The 22124-nt window shown below is 34.6% G+C and overlaps 1 long non-coding RNA gene and 2 gene segments (V, D, J or C); all 3 read left to right on the forward strand.

The window, feature by feature from the left end:
• Positions 1–5079: 5079 nt before the first annotated feature.
• LOC141332509 (uncharacterized) lies at positions 5080–8071 on the forward strand. The gene is made up of 6 exons (XR_012355314.1): positions 5080–5674; positions 6170–6235; positions 6583–6697; positions 6825–6902; positions 6987–7220; positions 7305–8071. It is a non-coding gene; the product is annotated as an uncharacterized lncRNA (long non-coding RNA).
• An 8034-nt stretch (positions 8072–16105) lies between these two features.
• LOC141331655 (Ig kappa chain V-II region 7S34.1-like) lies at positions 16106–17806 on the forward strand. The segment is given in 4 exon segments: positions 16106–16148; positions 16308–16658; positions 17312–17346; positions 17699–17806. Coding segments are annotated over 4 exon segments (537 nt in total).
• A 1538-nt stretch (positions 17807–19344) lies between these two features.
• Positions 19345–21178, forward strand: LOC141331656 (Ig kappa chain V-V region T1-like). The segment is given in 5 exon segments: positions 19345–19348; positions 19513–19890; positions 20122–20271; positions 20392–20423; positions 21065–21178. Coding segments are annotated over 5 exon segments (678 nt in total).
• The last annotated feature ends 946 nt before the right edge of the window (positions 21179–22124 follow it).

Here is a 22124-nt window from a genome sequence, read left to right on the forward strand (position 1 = left end):
AATGGCAAATCAAAAAATAGGTTTTTAACATTTGTGCAAATTTATTAAAAATAAAAAACTGAAAAGATCCCGTTGCATAAGTATTCGTATTCATTTCTGGGACACTCGAAATTTAGCTCAGGAGCATTCATATTGCTTCTAGATGTTACTACACTTCAAGTGGAGTTAAACTGTGGCAAATTCATTTGAATGAGTATGATTTAGTAAGGCACACACCTCTCAGAAAAGGTCTGAAAATGTATATCAGAGCAAAAACCGAGTCCTGAGGTCAAGATAACTGCCTGTAGAGCTCAGTGACAGACTTGTGTTAAGACAAAGTGTTATGGAAGAATTCAGAAAAAAAAAAATCTACTGCATTGAAGGTTCACAGAAGCATTATCCACAATGGAAGACGATTGGAATAACTAGGACTCTAAAAAATGTCTGCCAGACCCCATCCAAGCTGACAGAGCTTGAGAGGTGAAAAGGTGAGGCAAAGATTGGCAGATAATTGCCAAATGCAGATGTGCAAAGCTTGTCACATCATACCCAAAAAGACTTGAGCCTGTAAAGGTGCTTCAACTATGTACTGAGTTTAGGGTATAAATACTTATGCAACTGGATCTTTTAAGTTTTTTACTTTTGATAAATTTGCACAAATGTTAAAAACCTATTTTTTTCTTTGCCATTATGGAGTATGGAGTGTAGACTGACGTGGGAAAAAAGTAATTTAAAGTAGTTTAACATAAGGCAGCAACATAAAATGTGAAAAAAATGAAGGTGTATGAATAATTTCGGAAGGTACTGTATGTTATTTTCATACATTTTATCATATCTATCATCATTTCAGCCACAGACCAATGTTCTTTGAACAAGAAGTACTTCTTTGTAAATGTGCCTTTTTAAAGTTTGGGTTGGTAAGCAAACATGCAAATTAATAACGTCTTTGGTCACAAGCTGAGACATGAGTAATGTGTTCTTAATCAAAGTTAGACATAACATTCACACTTCTTACATCTTTTTCTCCACTCTCTATCTTTTACTCTGATACTAGGTGAACCTAGACAGTCTAATATTTCTATTAGACTTCTCTCAGATTTTATTTGATCAGACTCTAATTTGATTCTAATTGGCTTTGAATTTGACTTAGGTCTTTAATTTGTCTTTGATTTTAATTCTAATTTGACTAATTAGACTATATTTGATTCGGCTGTATTTGATCCGATTGATGAATTATTTAATTATTGACAACTAGGAATTGGGAATGAATATGTGTATTCCTATTAATCAAAATTACATGAATGGAATTAACAGTCATTAATAATTTGATTCTTGTTATTGCTGCTATTCTTTTAATTGTGGCATTTATTTTTATACTTTTATAATATTTGTCTTTTGAATAAATGTGTAACCTTTTTAACCCCCACCTGTCTGACATGGAATCAATCATTTTTTGGCATTAAAGGTTACAATTGTTTTATTTCACTAAATTTTTCCTGCTAATAAGCATTGAATTCTGTACTATAATTGTTTAAATCACTGTTTTTAAAAATACATTAAAAAGGCTGTAAGAAGGTGATGGAAACTTCCCCTTCCTTTTACAACACAGTGGTAAATTGCACAGTATTGCACATTTTCAAAAGAGTGTTACTGATGTGTGAGCTGAAGCTGTCACTCTCTTGTCGTTCTTAACTAATTTTCAACACAACGCAGACTACAGAAGCATACAGATACATCAACAGAGTGTCTGAAATGGTAAATGTTGATATAAAAAGCATTATGCATTGGCATTTGTGATTTCAAGACTTTATGTCATCACTCCCTAATCTAGACCCACCCACCCAACACGGTCTCACCCCTATTCGTCACATACTGCCGTTTGGTCATTTTCCCCTCACGTCCATAAGCTGACGTTGAGGGTACCCCCTCTTCGTCGCGTGGCACCGTAGAGGGTCATCCGATAGATTTGAATGCAAATCCCTCATCTTTGGATTTTGACGAAAGGGGGTTAGGCATCCAGATGAGAGCAGTTGCGTACAAATACCACGCAGAATCTTCTACGGCAATTACGTCACCAGCGAGGCTCAGTTCGACCAGTTCACCTGATACGTGGTGTACACCTTCAAGCAGGTAAGTGACCGCAACAATCTTTTCATTATTTTAATTATTTCACTGTTTCTGCATCACTTGCATGGGGTCATGTGTTAAAACGGAAGCTTAGTGGAACAGTTAGCGCGGCTGCTAAGTTAGCCTACGATTGACATTAGCCGAATGCTAACTTCTAACTCGTGCAGTTTGAAATCGATACATAAATAAAACTGTTTTTAATCATATTCACGTGGCTGAAATCAGCTCTACAAATCAACCAGCCTAGTATCGCGTATCATGTAAAAAGTCCGCACATTTACCATATTTTTACCATAGTAACGTTCACTGTTGCTCGACAATGTCATGTAAATGCACACTAACCACTAGCTTACTATGGTTTTACCACTGTAACCGTAGTTTTACTGTGGTATTTGTAGTATAAGCACACTAACCACTAGCTTACTATGGTTTTACCACTGTAACCGTAGTTTTACTGTGGTATTTGTAGTATAAGCACACTAACCACAAAGCTTACTATGGTTTTACCACTGTAACCGTAGTTTTACTGTGGTATTTGTAGTATAAGCACACTAACCACTAGCTTACTATGGTTTTACCACTGTAACCGTAGTTTTACTGTGGTATTTGTAGTATAAGCACACTAACCACTAGCTTACTATGGTTTTACCACTGTAACCGTAGTTTTACTGTGGTATTTGTAGTATAAGCACACTAACCACTAGCTTACTATGGTTTTACCACTGTAACCGTAGTTTTACTGTGGTATTTGTAGTATAAGCACACTAACCACTAGCTTACTATGGTTTTACCACTGTAACAGTAGTTTTACTGTGGTATTTGTAGTATAAGCACACTAACCACAAAGCTTACTATGGTTTTACCACTGTAACTGTAGTCTTACTGTGGTATTTGTAGTATAAGCACACTAACCACTAGCTTACTATGGTTTTACCACTGTAACCGTAGTTTTACTGTGGTATTTGTAGTATAAGCACACTAACCACTAGCTTACTATGGTTTTACCACTGTAACCGTAGTTTTACTGTGGTATTTGTAGTATAAGCACACTAACCACAAAGCTTACTATGGTTTTACCACTGTAACCGTAGTTTTACTGTGGTATTTGTAGTATAAGCACACTAACCACTAGCTTACTATGGTTTTACCACTGTAACCGTAGTTTTACTGTGGTATTTGTAGTATAAGCACACTAACCACTAGCTTACTATGGTTTTACCACTGTAACCGTAGTTTTACTGTGGTATTTGTAGTATAAGCACACTAACCACTAGCTTACTATGGTTTTACCACTGTAACCGTAGTTTTACTGTGGTATTTGTAGTATAAGCACACTAACCACTAGCTTACTATGGTTTTACCACTGTAACCGTAGTTTTACTGTGGTATTTGTAGTATAAGCACACTAACCACAAAGCTTACTATGGTTTTACCACTGTAACCGTAGTTTTACTGTGGTATTTGTAGTATAAGCACACTAACCACTAGCTTACTATGGTTTTACCACTGTAACCGTAGTTTTACTGTGGTATTTGTAGTAGGCTATAAGCACACTAACCACAAAGCTTACTATGGTTTTACCACTGTAACTGTAGTTTTACTGTGGTATTTGTAGTATAAGCACACTAACCACTAGCTTACTATGGTTTTACCACTGTAACTGTAGTTTTACTGTGGTATTTGTAGTATAAGCACACTAACCACAAAGCTTACTATGGTTTTTTGATTTTACGGTATACTATTTGTAAAGCACAGTAACCACAATGCTTACCACACTTTTAAAAAGTTTTTGTGAAGTAATTTAGGGTTGTGCCGATAGACGATAGTATCGTGTATCGACGATAGTCAGAGATATCGCCTGTTGCTGATGCCTTTGACGATAGTTGGACGATTATTATTATTATCCGTCAACAAAGAACTTAACTTTAGCAATGCAGCACAGAGAGTCTGTTCTAGGATGCTTCAGAAACTTGCCGCGGTATAAACACACGCATAGAGAGGCCACAGTGCCTTAACGCACCTCGTGCAGTGAAAAAGGGAGATTTTCATCATATAGTACGGTGGTAGATTAGCTGATTCTAAAGGGAGTGTTATACTATATTAGCATTGCAGTCATTAGGATAACAGAGGTAGTAAAACCTGGTTCAGGCTGAATTAATTACGATGTATCATAATCAGTCTGTATATAGTAAACAAACATTCATCTCAGTAACGTCTATAGGCGTTAATTAGAATTACGATGCGATCAGATGGCGCTAAACATACGCACGTGAATTACACGCGCATCACTTCTCCGCATCCAATATGAACTGAACTACAACATCACCTGATGATAACGCTCAGACATACAGCGGTAACATTATCGCAATATGACGGGTAAAGAAAGATTCATTCATTTACATTCTGGCACGCACATTTTCAACTCACTCACTGACGATAGCAGAGAATGAAACCGAAAGTAACTTGAACAACTCCGGCAGATAGCGCTCTGTACACGCACAACTTAATCATATGCCAAAAGAAAGTCTACCTTTACAAAACGAATAAGGAATTTAGTACATAGATAATTAATTAAATTAGCACGATAGTATCGTGTATCGGCGATCTCTCAGGCTGACGATAGGGCGATATGAAAATTGAGCATATCGCCCAACACTAAAGTAATTGTAATTCAGTATTTTTTTTTTTCTGTCTTGCAGTTATGTCAGATCACCTACTCCAGGAGCTCTTTTAAGTAGGGATGCACCGATCCGTATCGGCCGATCACTTGCGCGTTTTGTCAGTAAAGCCGGTTCTGTAATCAGCGGTAAATGCCATCAGGTGCGTGATTTCACGTTGAGCCGTATATACTACACACAGCCGTTGTTCACTGACGAGCTGCGCACATTCACACTGATAATGAACATTGATTTGCGCAGCTCGTCGGTAAACAACGGCTGTGTGTAGTATATACGGCTCAACGTGAAATCACGCACCTGATGGCATTTACCGCTGATTACAGAACCGGCTTTACTGACAAAACGCGCAAGCATGATCGGCCGATTCGTATCGGTGCATCCCTACTTTTAAGAAGCCATCTCTGGTAAAAGCCATCACTGTATGAACTGTAATCCATAATTAATCTACACATAGTTTTGCTCTCTCTCTTTCTGTGATTTATCATGACATTTTTAAAATCTCATAATTTTGACCAATTCTGTCAGAAAGCTGCTAGAATTAACAGGGAACTTGAACTCAAAGCTCCCAATGCTGATCTTGAAGAAGCTGTTAAAGAGGCTAAACAAGTCCTTCAATGATTCAGTCTTTCACAGTAATGTTGAAGACATTTAGCTATAACTGATTTGCTTTAATCAACGCATCCTTATTTTAGGTGTTAATAATAACTTTCCTTACAGTCCTTCCTCTCAAATATTTTGGTCACAGATTTTGTTTAGCACATTGTCTCAACATGTGTGTATTTCTCTTTGTTTCAGGGTAAAGGGAAGACCAAAGGAAGGCCTGTCATGGGATTTGAATTGGGCCATGTTGTGCATTTATGGAAAAGACCAAAAGCAAAGGCATTCCAATGGTATGTCAATGTTGGTCTGAGCACCTTGACTGAACTGTACTGTAGTTAAATTGTGCAGCATCTTTACATACCCTACAGCCCCATCAGAAAGAACAACCAACAAAGTGTCATGTCGAAATATTAATAACTAATACAATTTACCAAGCCTTGCATGTCTACTGATTTTTATTTTATTTTTTTCTCTTCTAGTCAACACTCACTCCTATCTCTAACTTGTCATGTGAGAAATCAGACCTTCAGTTAATTTGGCCAAATCAGATCACTTAAAGCTGTTCACACCAAGAGCAAGAATTATAATGACTAACACACTAACAGAAAATAACTTTTTTTTTTTTATTATAAGCGTGTGCTGCAGTTATGTTGTCTGCATTTAAATGCTCAGGCTATTTATAGTGTGGTGGATTTTGATTGGCTGTCAATGTTTTGGAATCTGGAAAAATCTGTTCTGAAAGAGATTCCAACCATATTGTTTCTGTGTCATTTTATGTCAAATAGCTGTGGTGTGGACTCATCCTTGGTGTGAAGAGGCCTTTAAACTGCTCACAACAAAACCATCAGCAGGTAATTATATTTCATTTTAGTTTGCTGTTAAATAATTGTTTTTTTTTTCTAATGCTGCTTTCTTCTCATTTTGTTAAACTTACACAATTCTGCCTATTTCTCTTCATCTTATTTCTTTACTCCCTCACTTAACACATTATTTTGTGCTCTGTTGAAAAATAGAAGCTTAGAGTTTGCAAGATGGCCTTTTCTCAGACTCTGAATAGAAATGTATACAGATGAACTCAGGAGCCTGCTAGAGTTGCCAGGGAACTTGAGCTTGAAGTATATAATTATAACTGCTTAATTTATGTTTAAACAACAATAATAAAAAAAATTGGGTTAATAAATATTGTATTGTTTTAAAGCTGAAGACCAAAAAATGCAAAGAAAATCAGTCCCAGCAAGCCAGTCCTGATGAATGAGGAATGAACATGGTCTTCTTGTGCCCAAACACAGCTGAAAAGTTGCACATTTCCACTGGTATGTATGTATGCAATACATCAAGCAATGTAGTTACATGGGCTAGGGTTATATGGGGTATAGCAATTGATGTTAATCTCTCAAAAGACAGCAGTTACCATTTTCACATGCACTTCTTTTTTTATAGCTCCTAGAATTGGCATATCAACTGTGCTATCATCTCCAATTCCATTATCTGGAATTTGGGCAGGATTGGCCAAATATGGTGAGTACTGACACCTGCACCTATTCATCAACACTATTTCTCTGGAAATATTGTTGACTTATTGTTTTGTCTGTTTGTTTGAAGGAGGATGAAGGCAGTTGACGATATCAATTCAATGGCCACCAGATGCAGCATTGCAGCCTGAAACCACCAGTTAACTGCGATGAAGACTGCATTCCTGAACAACTCTACTGTGACAGCTCAGATGTTACGGTCCATAAAAGTAAACTTCACTGTTTACTCAGTTGTTTCAACTGAACAACTGCAAAATAGTTGTGAAGGGATCCTTTTGGCCCATATCTCCAACAAGAATCAATGGTAAGTCCAATGCAACAATTAAAAATAAAAATATATATTGTTTATTGATTTACAACACCCTAAATACATGTTATGTCCCTCCAGGATATTTACATCAGTTGGTGTGTGAGGAAAGCACAGAGGACCATCAGAGACTCCAGCCACCAGAGCCATGGATTACTCTCATCGTTACCATCAGGCAGAAGTTATTGCAGAACCTGCACCAGCAGACACATTTTTCCACAGGCAATTAGACTGCACTGAACTTGTACCAGAAACAATACACAGCACATCAAGCTCATATGCACAGCACTCTAATAGATGCACTGTCTGGACTCTAACTCACTATTCTGCACCATGACATTCTGTTTGCACTAATTCATTCCACACTGCGCTGCAAAGGTATGCGTACTGTGATTGTTTTAATTTCATGATCTCTGTATAGCATACTATTTACCATATTGTTCTCTACCTGTATTGAGTCCCTTATATGTGTGTTGCCTATATATTGAACATTTGTTGTCTTTACTGTCATGCTGCAGTTTGCACAAAAAAATGTCACCGCCTGTACACTTATGATCATGGTATTGTGAAAATAAAGTGATATGATTTGAATTGGTCACATGTCTTTTGTCCGTCAGTTGTACTGTAGTGTGATGAATAACAACCGAAATTGTTCATGACATGGAAGGGGATTATTAAGATAGGGATATGGATAAGCAAGAGGAAGAAAACCAAGAGAGCTCTGATGATGAGCAGGAAACTGAATGTGATTCTATGATGCTGAAGACATTTAACCATGCATGCATTTGGGAGGCTTCATCTGGTTAAAATAACATGGTTTTAACATAACGCATTTTTATTTCTCTTGAATATCATTTGTCTTAATATGTTACTGTATCTGTCTTAGTGATGTATTGGATAATAACGTATGGTAAATATTCTTTATTAGGAATGGTGTTTGGTAAATACACCGTTTAGTTAACAATACACATAATTACCATGAGTGTTTTAATTAAGATGTGACATTTGGTCATATTAATGACCTTCATTACATGAAGGGAAGGCTGAAAGATTCATTAGAAGAGACTGCATGGACTATATTGCTACAGGCACTTTATGCACAGCTGAGGGTGATGGACCAGGGAAAGATCAACATCAATCCTGTACTGTATAATAAATAAGATGAGCATGCACATTACTGATGTTTTGCAAAGATGGACAAAGGACAAAGATGAGGAATATTTGACAAAGATACAAATGATGTCTTTTATATTATGATCCTTTGCATTGAATGAATTGTATGGCTTTTGCATAAACCACACTGTCTGTACCTTTTCTTACTGAATGACACACTGACATTGTGTGATAGTACAAAGAAGTGTCACAATATGTATTGGTTGTTTAAACTGGTGTCTTAATTTCCTGTCATCACTGTGTTCTTGCTCCTGATCTAATGAAATAAATGGAGCGCAATTCAAATAGGAAATGTCTATTCTTATTCTAAGATAACTATGACTTGCAACTTACATATTGGCAAATTGTTGAAAAGACAATCTAAAAAATGTGACTCAGCACAGTGTGTTGTCCATGATGAGAATAGATTTGTGTTTTAACTGCCCTTCCATCTCCAGGGGCCCAGTAGAGTCCCATGGAAGAGCAAAAAAATGAACATTTCAAATGGCTGTAAATCAGTGTCTGATTATAATGTCAAAGAGAAAATTGGCAGGACAACTACTTATGCTATGTTAATTACATAATGTTGGACACAGTTTTCAAACATACATGGAAATGTGGTATAAAGGTGTTTTAAAAAGTGATCTTAGTAAAAAAACAAATTTCAGCCTGCCTCTTAAATATGTCATAGATATTTACACAATGAACATGTTTAGATAAACCTTTGTTCAAAAAACATTGCATTTTCCACTATTTTAATATTAAACATTTTAAACTACATTACCCACAAACCTCTTCCATTCTATCTATAGAACACGAAAAAAATGGCGCTGTTATTTGTAGTTTAAGATCTGCTTAGGGTTAGGGTTAGGATCTCTGTAAATTAGGAAGTTCTCACAACATAGCAACACTTCGTTGTTAACTGAAGGTATTACTGATGTAATAATAAGAGCAACACGGACTTTGCAACATTAAGCGTTGTTTTTCATTTGGATTAAAAGATAGTCCAATCACAGCGAGTTCCAAATGGCAACCCAATTGAACAGAGTCGTCTCACTTACTTGTCCACATATGGTCATTTATAACAGGTTCTTCCCGGTTCTTGTGGCAAATACAGATAATCAGTTAAATATTTATTTGTCCCCACTCAACATAAAACTGGAACAACAGATTGGATTGTTTGGTTAACTTGATGCAGCAATAGATTTGATTACTGGGATAATTTGTATTTTTTTAAATAAGGGAATAATGGTTCCCATTGTAAATTATGTTCACACTAATATAAATGTATGTACAATATTTAAACTCAAAACTTAGATATTAATTGCTGTGAACAATAATTCAAAATATTTCATTTGCTTTCAAAACAAAAAAACATGCACCTCTAATGATTATTTAAACATGAAGCTTTTTCCTACTGTTTAATTTAGCTTCTGTAACATTTACAGTGTATTAAGGGTAAACAATTAATCACTTCTGTTTCCTGGAAATGGACCTTACAAAATTGCAATTCTTAGACCTGACAGATGAACTATAAGAATAAAATAATGAATCACACATTTTGTAGTCATTTCCCAATGTTTATTGACATCAAACTTTTCACAGATAAACAGTGCCCAGAACAGCATTCTCTCTCTCCAGTTTGTGCCATTACGAAAGAAAAAAAAAAAAAGACAAAACAAGTAGTTGATTGTATTTGAAATGCATTTGCATAGAGGTAATTAAAAAAATAGGCAATAGAAAACCCCTTAAAAAGATTGTCTAATATTCAAAAATAAAAAGAGAATTTGTTTACAGAAAACGTTAAGATGCCAGATAATATTCAATGCTTATGTTTAACAAACTAATAGGCCAAAAAAAAATGATTAGAACAATACTTCAATATTTTACAATTATTACCTTTAAAAATATATCTCTCCTGTAATTGTTGTTTGCTTCTATTGTGACTAAATGCAAGACAAATTATTGGTTAATAACAATTAAAATATAAAAATAAAGATAAAGATAAAGATTCGTTATTGTCATTGTAGTTATACAACGAAATTTGTTTGGTAGCTCAAAAAGACCAGCAGCAATAAAACAAGAAAGCAGCACAGATAAACATATTAAACATAGTAAAATTATGAAATAAATAAATGTATAAAATAAATAAAATAAAAAGGCACTTAGTATAGTAAAAGACAAATAAATTTAAGGAATAGAAATGTAACAGTATTTACAGTGTGCTAGTTAAGTACAAATATGAATGTCCCATAAAATATTATTATTTAACTTTCTCCTCTACAGTCAACACTCCCATCTCTACTGTGGTCACTCCTGTCACAATCACTGTATATGTATATACATAAGTAGTCTGTGAGAAATCCTGCAAGACAGGAAGAAAGAGAATTTATCACATGATGAACAACAAAAACATTGACAACAGATGGCAGATGACTGTAGCGTGTAAACAGAACGCTATCGTCCGTTGGTGTGGATGCTAAAATAGTTCTTATTGTTGTTCTTGCTCTTGGTATGAACCGCTTTAAGCAATCTGATTTGGCCAAATTTACCAATGATCTGATTTGTGACAAGATAAACTAGCATTTCCAGACTTGTGCTTCTTATACAGATGTGTTAAATAAAAATCAACATAGAAAAAAAAAGGCTCCCTCTGAGCCTCTGAGTTGTGGGCAGATATCATGTACTGTTAGAACAGGAAGAGGCAGTGCCAATTTGTAAAGGTTAATATAGAGAGAATACAATGGACTTAATATGAACTGGATTGGTATAAACACTCTGACTACTTACAATGGACACAATTAACATGAGAGTTGAGGCAATGGCCAATGACAGAAGTAAAAGTGAAAAATCTGAGAATTTTGTTTGAGTACACTTGTACAATATCATATATATATATTGATATATGATATTGCAGTACAGTTCAGTCAAGGTGCTCAGACCAACATTGACATACCATTGGAATGTTTGCCTTTGCTTTTGGTCTTTTCCATAAATGCACAACATGGCCCAATTCAAATCCCATGACAGGCCTTCCTTTGGTCTTCCCTTTACCCTGAAACAAAGAGAAATACACACATGTTGAGACAATGTGCTAAACAAAATCTGTGACCAAAATATTTGAGAGGAAGGACTGTAAGGAAAGTTATCATTAACACCTAAAATAAGGATGCGTTGATTAAAGCAAATCAGTTATAGCTAAATGTCTTCAACATTACTGTGAAAGACTGAATCATTGAAGGACTTGTTTAGCCTCTTTAACAGCTTCTTCAAGATCAGCATTGGGAGCTTTGAGTTCAAGTTCCCTGTTAATTCTAGCAGCTTTCTGACAGAATTGGTCAAAATTATGAGATTTTAAAAATGTCATGATAAATCACAGAAAGAGAGAGAGAAAAACTATGTGTAGATTAATTATGGATTACAGTTCATACAGTGATGGCTTTTACCAGAGATGGCTTCTTAAAAGTAGGGATGCACCGATACGAATCGGCCGATCATGCTTGCGCGTTTTGTCAGTAAAGCCGGTTCTGTAATCAGCGGTAAATGCCATCAGGTGCGTGATTTCACGTTGAGCCGTATATACTACACACAGCCGTTGTTTACCGACGAGCTGCGCAAATCAATGTTCATTATCAGTAGGTGCGTTCCATTCGACCGTAAGTGGACTGCGAAGTGGACTTCACAGGGTATTCCGCCATCTTAAGTGAGATTCCAAACCAAAGGGAGCGAACATGTTCAGTTCGAAGGGCACTGCGAACGGCATAGGGAATAAGGGAACATCGGTACTTCACTTCACAGGAAGTAGACGGGGAAAACTACCCAACTGTCATTGCGCACCGCATCACCAATTAGAATTAACGATGGAGCAGAGCCGTTGAAGTTTTTTTAAGTTTTTTAAAGTTTTTAAAGTTTATATTGCGGTTGCAATATATGTTGTTATTATTATACAAATTAGAGTGTTTATGAATGGTTATGGCAATTCAAGTTACATGTGCATATTGTATTGTATGAATGAAGGTAAAACTGGCAAGGTGAGGCTCTATCATGTTTTATTTTGTTTTATTTAACATTACCACAAGATACTTAAATATAGGCTGCATGTTGGAAAGAAAGTGCGCGAGATAAGACCACTACAATCTATTAACGGTCTAAACATATACATTTTGAATTATTTATTTAATACATAAGTTTATATGTATTTAAATTTGAAAGTAAAATAAATTACAATATTTATTTATGTTATATCATAATCTGCGTGACCCTGCCGTTGATTTGCTTTGATGACGTTCCAGGGCATTCCAAATGAGCGATTATTGTCAGCGAAGTCCACTTCAACGGATATACCGTGCTAAGGGAGTAGGGAGCAGTGAACACTGCGTAGGGACCCTGTCGATCGGAACGCACCTAGTGTGAATGTGCGCAGCTCGTCAGTGAACAACGGCTGTGTGTAGTATATACGGCTCAACGTGAAATCACGCACCTGATGGCATTTACCGCTGATTACAGAACCGGCTTTACTGACAAAACGCGCAAGTGATCGGCCGATACGGATCGGTGCATCCCTACTTAAAAGAGCTCCTGGAGTAGGTGATCTGACATAACTGCAAGACAGAAAAAAAAAATACTGAATTACAATTACTTCACAAAAACTTTTTAAAAGTGTGGTAAGCATTGTGGTTACTGTGCTTATACTACAAATACCACAGTAAAACTACAGTTACAGTGGTAAAACCATAGTAAGCTTTGTGGTTAGTGTGCTTATAGCCTACTACAAATACCACAGTAAAACTACGGTTACAGTGGTAAAACCATAGTAAGCTAGTGGTTAGTGTGCTTATACTACAAATACCACAGTAAAACTACGGTTACAGTGGTAAAACCATAGTAAGCTAGTGGTTAGTGTGCTTATACTACAAATACCACAGTAAGACTACAGTTACAGTGGTAAAACCATAGTAAGCTTTGTGGTTAGTGTGCTTCTACTACAAATACCACAGTAAGACTACAGTTACAGTGGTAAAACCATAGTAAGCTTTGTGGTTAGTGTGCTTATACTACAAATACCACAGTAAAACTACGGTTACAGTGGTAAAACCATAGTAAGCTAGTGGTTAGTGTGCTTATACTACAAATACCACAGTAAAACTACGGTTACAGTGGTAAAACCATAGTAAGCTAGTGGTTAGTGTGCTTATACTACAAATACCACAGTAAGACTACAGTTACAGTGGTAAAACCATAGTAAGCTTTGTGGTTAGTGTGCTTATACTACAAATACCACAGTAAAACTACGGTTACAGTGGTAAAACCATAGTAAGCTAGTGGTTAGTGTGCTTATACTACAAATACCACAGTAAAACTACGGTTACAGTGGTAAAACCATAGTAAGCTAGTGGTTAGTGTGCTTATACTACAAATACCACAGTAAAACTACGGTTACAGTGGTAAAACCATAGTAAGCTAGTGGTTAGTGTGCTTATACTACAAATACCACAGTAAAACTACGGTTACAGTGGTAAAACCATAGTAAGCTAGTGGTTAGTGTGCTTATACTACAAATACCACAGTAAAACTACGGTTACAGTGGTAAAACCATAGTAAGCTAGTGGTTAGTGTGCATTTACATGACATTGTCGAGCAACAGTGAACGTTACTATGGTAAAAATATGGTAAATGTGCGGACTTTTTACATGATACGCGATACTAGGCTGGTTGATTTGTAGAGCTGATTTCAGCCACGTGAATATGATTAAAAACAGTTTTATTTATGTATCGATTTCAAACTGCACGAGTTAGAAGTTAGCATTCGGCTAATGTCAATCGTAGGCTAACTTAGCAGCCGCGCTAACTGTTCCACTAAGCTTCCGTTTTAACACATGACCCCATGCAAGTGATGCAGAAACAGTGAAATAATTAAAATAATGAAAAGATTGTTGCGGTCACTTACCTGCTTGAAGGTGTACACCACGTATCAGGTGAACTGGTCGAACTGAGCCTCGCTGGTGACGTAATTGCCGTAGAAGATTCTGCGTGGTATTTGTACGCAACTGCTCTCATCTGGATGCCTAACCCCCTTTCGTCAAAATCCAAAGATGAGGGATTTGCATTCAAATCTATCGGATGACCCTCTACGGTGCCACGCGACGAAGAGGGGGTACCCTCAACGTCAGCTTATGGACGTGAGGGGAAAATGACCAAACGGCAGTATGTGACGAATAGGGGTGAGACCGTGTTGACCCACCATCCAGCCAAGTGTTTTTGTAGACAAAAGGAGCCTAATGGCTATGATTTTAAAAGCCACCAGAGGGCTGTAGTGAGGGATGGTAATTACTCATGTTTGCTAATTAGATATTTTAACTTTAAACTGCAAATGAGAAGAATTTAACACGGAGTAAAATAAAAAGATGTACTTCTACTTTTGTATTGCTAATTCATTTGGCTTACAAAGTGTATTAGAAAGCATTGTACAGGCTAGACCCAATGCACAACATTAAGTGTAACATCATATAGATTCCAGTAGATGTGCAACCTCTTTTAGTAGGTGTTTACAAGCAAATGTGTAAAAATCTCATTTAACCCATGGTACATAGTTGCCACATGGCAACAATTAATTTCAACTGATTTCCTTGCTATTCTGAAAATAAATACAATATATTGGAATATGGTTATTAAAAGGACCAGCCCAAAGGTAGTCAATGGTGTGCTGTTTTTAAGTCAAATGACATTTAAATGTTCCTCCAAAACACTTTTTCTCACCGTCACCCTCCCATAGAGGACACCTGTTGATGTACTCCAGAAATGGTTGTGTTAAACTCATTTTTTGAACATTTCTTCTCAAGGGGGATTTTTTTTGCATCATCTTTGGTTAGTGAATTACACATTTTTATTCACAAATTAACAGTATCTAACATAGTTTTAATGCAAAATTAGAAAATATCAATGTTGCCATAATGGCAACACTGTACCACTACGGAAACATTGGTATGTTGCCATATTGCAACACTGCACCACAGTGGAATTGAAGTAATGTATTTTCCCAGTGGGATTTTTTATAGATAGTAACATCAATAATTTGATTGCAGTTTTTTATTAATTTGTTGTGTTTATTATATTGTATGCATTTAATAAATGTAATATATTATACTTTCATATTAATGATGTAATAATGATATTACTACAATTACATTTGAGTATTTTTCTTGTAAGTACCTTACCTCTCTGATATATATTTATTGAGACATATATATTGATATCTACAATAAGTGCAATCTCTTATATTTTCAGCCAGCTATTTATATTTTAACCCTCTATGGTTCGCATTAAGTTTTAACCATGAAATATTTTTTCATATACGTTTTTAATTACATAAAATAGCTTAATTTATACAAATCAAAACAACTATTATTATTATACAAATTTACTGATCTAATTCATTCAGAAAGTAGCAAATATTTTCAGCGCACTGAAAAAAATCGGATAAACAATAGTGCAATGAGGCCGTCATCAGAACATATTTTGTATTTGATCATGCTCTCTTTCTCTGTGAGTTTTTTTTTTTTTTTTTTTTTTTTCTGCAGCTATATCAGATATGGGTCTGACCCTGACTGGCCTTTACATTGATAGGTCTACCATAGTTTGGCTTTAGCAAAAGCCACTCCTCCTTATATATAAAACACATTGATATCGCCCACTTAATTTCCTCTTCAGCTCTGTTTTGACTCAGTGCAGAAATGTTACATATTTCAGCTGCAGCTTTATTGCTCTTTGGGACGGGTAAGAATTATTTTCTACTGTAATCTACAAAACTATATTAAGAGAGTGTAGTACATTTTAAAAATAGGTGCTAATGAAATTGGGAGACACTTATTTTAATATAATTAAATTGTTTTTTGGTGTGATTTTGTTTTAATTTTCTTATTTAATGACTTTCAGGTTTTCTCCAAGTTATGTTTTCGACAGCAAGTATACAGGCTCATCCAGGGCAAAGTGTCACTATGTGGTGTTCACACAATATCCATGTTACTGGAGATCTGTTCTGGTTCAAACAAACAGACGGTGATGTACCCATTGCTATCGTGCATATGTTATACACTGAAAGTCTTCAGAAGGTTGAGCCAAATTATTTCAACAATTTCACAAAAGTCCGCATGATCATGGATCAGTTCAGCAAAAACACGACTCTAAAAATTAAGCAAGTGAAAATTTCAGATTCTGGTTTCTACTTTTGTGGAGCTACGGACTATCACATGAAATTTGGCAATGGAACCAGACTTGAAGTAAAAGGTAATCTTTTTAAAGCTCTCTCGCTGTACTCTATTTATTTATTTTTTTTATCCTGTTTATAGCTCTTTTTTCTCACTTTGTCAGTAATAGCCCATGTTGAAAAACACCACAATTTAAATAACATTGCAAGTGTCACACTGGCAAATAACTTATACTGGTCAACTGTTTTTATATCAGAGAAAAATGACACAGGAACCTCAAAAAAGGGTATGTTATTTTACTTTCAGTATTAAAGTTAACATGTGTTTAATATATGGAAGTTCTTGTTTAATCTCTCTAATCAAATTATGGGGGAAAATAATTATGTAATGTGTTCTTTGGAGTATTACTTAAAAGTTTAATTGAAATTATGTCCACTCCTTTACAGATCATGAGCAATCATCCATGTCTACTGAGAAGTGTTCTAGAGACATCTATTTCAATCTGACTCTCCTATTTGGTGGAATAATTTTTCTTACATTTATTGTTCTTCTTATTTTGGCGATTATCAGGGAACACAGGAGACAGAAGCATAAAAAAGGTAAACCATTTTCACATGGTTAGAAAGATCAAATTAAATCACAAATGTGAAGTGAATATTCAAAAGTGGCATTGGAATGCATTTTAAATCTCTCATTATCTTATATATATATATATTCTCTGCTTTGTAGCAGTCTTTGAATGTCGCACACAACAGCACAATGACAAGGTAAACTCCACAGACTTACTCCAAGCGCTAAGAAAAAACATTTTAAAACAATCCCAGTTTCAACTGTTGCTGTTTTATTACCAGATCAAACCATTTTTTATTATAAAGAACATTTAATTACTTTATACAATAATTACAGCTCTGCTTCTTTTATAAGTGATTAATTACTGCTATTTTAGTTTTTTTTTTTTTTTTAGTTTTAAATAGTTGCATTTTCTTCTTTTTGCTGTAGATTTTTTTTGGGGGGCTAAGGAAAAGGAAAACAGTATGCAAAGGCTTCAGAATCAAATCTAAATTGTCATATGATCAGCTGGATTAGAATCGTGACATATATGTTTGTACTTCTTTGCAGGAAAATGATTCAGTAGAATATGCTGCTGTGTATTTCGCAAACAAAAGATCCAAAACTGCAGGACAACATACTGAGGAAACAATTGTTGTGTACAATGATACTAACTGAAATATATAACTTACTCAAAAATATTATTAATTTATTACCTATGGTTTATTTTTAACAGCTAAATTGTATCACTGTTTTATTTATTTAGATATGTACTTATTGAGGTGATCGGAGATCTGTCTTTTCTTTGCATTACTGTACATAATGGTCAAGTTTATTAAAATTGCACTGCAGTTAACTTGGATTCCTCCTGATTAATTCATTTAATCTCACTAGTTCACAAAGTCCTTGAATTCAAATTCCAATTAAATATCGGTGTTTAAGGCTGCATCTCAATTTTTATGTGGCTTAAAGTGTCATGCTGGCCATACAAGAGTCTCATGGTCCCAAATATACCAGTTTTGATCAGTCATACATCGTAGTATTAACTATTACCTAATTTATGTTCACTAGCTCGTAACTAAGTAGTTTTGCTTAGTCACTTTCATACACTTTAAGTCAAAGGGTTAGGCAGAAAGCTACGGTCCTGCCTAAACTCTGGGCTGTCAGAAAAATAAAATTAGGATAAAATCAAGTAACAATTTGGGGGAAAAGTAAAATGTATGTCAATAAGATAATTCAGAAATTATCAATAAAAGACATTTTCAAAGATATTTAAGAGTCAAACATGCATTTTGTTCTTTGTAAACCAGCTTTCGAACAATTTATTCTTTATTCTTTCATGCACCTGTCAAGTTTGAGATTTTGGGCTTTTTGATTTTTCATAAAGTGTTTTTTCAGACTAGTGGAAAACATAAAAAAAATACTGTTAAGTATTTTTTTATAGCACTTTATCTACTTGTCTCAATAGATTTAAATTACAATGCATATTTTTATAGGCCATTCCCTCAAAATGAGTTTTTTTCTCCAACACTGAGTCATAAATCTCCACTTAAGTAGCACTCACACACATCAAACTTTACATTTTTATTCCTGTCTGTATCCTGAAGGTTTTTACAGAGGGATTTTTTTTATACAACATTTCATTTCTCAATAATAAAATATAGTGTTTCCTGTCTGTTCTAAGTTTTTTGGAATTATTTTGTGACTAAATGAGATACCCAAATTCCCTCTGTAAAAACTTTTGATTATGTCAAAGAAATTAAACAAGAATTTTGAAACTGACTTCATGCAGGAAATGTATGCAAATTAGCACATATTTCATTAAATAATGCCTCATTTGCATATTTAAACCTAACATTTTAAAAAACTTAAAAAATGTTTGCAATTATCAAAGTAATCAATCAACTGGGTAAGTATTTGTTTACCCTATTCACTTGCAGTGTCTTGCCTTAAAAGTGCTTAATAAGTAAAGAAAGCATCACATCATTATCAATATATCTGATTAATAATGATACTTCTTAACTTTTAAACTGGCAATAGTAACCGTGGACTCGCCTGTTGATTGACAGGTTTGTCATAGTTTGATGTAAGCATAAGCCACGCCCCCTCACATAAAAAAGCACATTGATTTCCTCATCTTAATTTCCTCGTTGGTTCTAGACTGATTCAGTACTACAATGGTTCATAGAATAATTTCAGTGCTGTTGATCTGTGGCATGGGTAAGCATCTCTATAATTATTTCAATCATGCAAGATTAATGAATGATTAATTCAAGATTGATTAGTAAACATCAGGTGTGAGATAGTTCTATTAGCTTTAAAAGTGTTTTGGGAGCATTTTATTTTATGTTATCAAGGTTTTAAATATGATTATTACAAAACAGTTTTTTCTTTGTGGGTTTTAGGCTTGTTTACAGCTGTTCAATCATCTCAGACAGTCAAATTATCAGCTCAACCAGGAGAGAATGTCACTGTTTGGTGTCCACACACAACAAAAACTGGAAAGAACATACACTGGTTCAAGCAAACAAACAGTTCTGTACCTATTGCCATTGTATACATGATGATAACCTACCAGTTTAAGGTACTACACAAAAGTTATTTAAATGGTTTTCGACAAGATCGCATGCTGATGTCTCTGAACACCGAAAACACATCCCTAACCATTTTAAATGTAGATATTTCTGATTCCGGACTCTACTACTGTGGTTGGGACTCTATAATAATGACATTCGGTGACGGAACACAACTAGACATTAAAGGTAATCTGTCATTATCAGTAATAGTTTTTTTTTAAATTTCATGCTCAGTGACTAAAAGCAAAATATGAAAAAATTCCTTTCTTTATTTTGCAGAGAGGGCTGTTACACCACTGCAGAATGAAACAGAAATAGCAAATAAAGGTGTTTATTATCTGACACTCATAACATTATTTTACATGCTTTTATTTAGATGGTGGTCTGTTAAAGTAAAATGTGATTTAATTTGAACAGATCTCAAGACGAGCCCAATTTCTACAAGAGAATGTTCTGAAAACATCTTTTATAAGCTGACCTTTATTTTTGGTGGTATTGTTATTCTTATCATCATTCTGCTCACCACCCTTATCATTAAGATACAGAGGAGAAACACACAAGAAAACGGTAACAGTACATCTATTTAATTCAAAAGTTTTACTCTGGTAAATAACTGTGAAATAATTGTTAAAATAAAATAAATACGCTTTTTTCACCATTTTTCAGGCTCTGTTTCTGTTGCCGCAGAGGCTGATCACCATGTAACACAACATCATGAGGTAAATTTTAAAATAAAAATGTACATTCTTTAAATGGGGAACATTTTTATTTAAATCCATAACCGAAAGGTCTGCAACATATATAGAAAAAATATTAAAATTAAAGACAAGGCTGACCGGTGTACAAAAAAATATTAAAAATGCAAAATTATGATTTCTTTAAATTACTACTATAATAACAATGTTTTTCAATATTACTTTTATATAACAATCTTTTAGTGAAATATAGTAGATATTTTGACACTGTTTTGCATATGGCCTGCATATGGTCAAAATCATTATGTGAAAATACAACTTTTTAATAGAATATTGCTGTGTCTTACAGTAATTTAATATGGTTCATTTTTAAAAGTAAAAATAAACCAAAAAAACAACGTAATGAAGTAAAGCTTGGGTATAAAGTATCTTGCCTTTTGTATGTGTGGGGTACAAGCACCAATATCAGCTAGAAAATCTACATTCCTTGACTATTTCTCAGCTGTCCCCAACATCAGAGTTAGCAATGAATTGTAAGTTCTAACATTAGAGAATGTATTCAGACTCTAATAAGCCTTCTTCTGTACGTTTCTGTACAATTTTTAAATGTAAAATTCAATTTCAATTTTTAAATGTCATTAAATTCATATTTCAATCTGCTGTAGGAACCTTATTCATCAGTGTATGCCGCTCTACAGTTCTCAAAACACCAGAAAAAATCCAGAAGAGCCACCAGAAATACAGAAGATACTGATGTTGTGTATTCTGCGACTAGATAGTCCAACAAGGTCAAATATTGTAGTATACTGTTATGTTTAAAAGCAATATGTTCATCAAGACTGTAATACCGATACACTATTACTAATGTCATACATTTAAAGTGTATGTGAGCTCAATGCTTAGTATTTTCATAGTATTTGCAATAAAAGTTCAAATGCACTTGAAAGTTCTAAGAACTTTAATTTAGATCTGTTTATGTTCTCTATGATGTATATAAGAGCGGGCCCTTTCTCTAAAGGCAGAGGTTGTGTATAATTTCATTTCCTATACAGACCCTGACAGGAAGAAGCTGTTCAGTGTAGAATGAGACATTCTGAGAGGAACTTCAGCAGACCAAATTATAAAGTTGTAAAAATATACATTTACAAAACATATACAAAAAAAACATAGCAATACAAATAAATAAAATTATCAATAACTAAGCACACATTTCACAACAGTGTAGTACTTTGTGAGCAGTAGGGGTATTAATAATACTATTGAATATTGATAATATTACTTGGAAAATTTTAAAACAATGTTTAAATCTATTTAAAATTTGTGTAAACTATGTTTAAAAAGGCTTTCTTAAATGTCTGTGTGCCAGTGTGTGCACCTGTTAGCATATAAGAGTATCACAGTTTGACTGTGTTCCACCCACCTGACTGACCCCTCAGCTCATCTCTCACAGCCCTCACAACCACACAAACACAATCACACTACATGCCTTTCACACTACTTTCCAAAACCACAAACAAAATACCCCTTGTTTATAAGTAAGGTGACAAGTCACAGATGACAGCAAAAAAAACTTTTTAGAATTTGATTATGAAACAGCCACGAAAATAAACATATTATCAACATATTATATATATTTATTTATTATAATATACCTTCAATGGGTGTGGCAACATTCAGTACTATCTTCCAAGCCAGTCTTATTACTAAATTCAAAAACTTGTTTAA

Source organism: Garra rufa, chromosome 3, assembly GCF_049309525.1.
Source record: "Garra rufa chromosome 3, GarRuf1.0, whole genome shotgun sequence".
NCBI classification, from domain to species: Eukaryota; Metazoa; Chordata; class Actinopteri; order Cypriniformes; family Cyprinidae; genus Garra; species Garra rufa.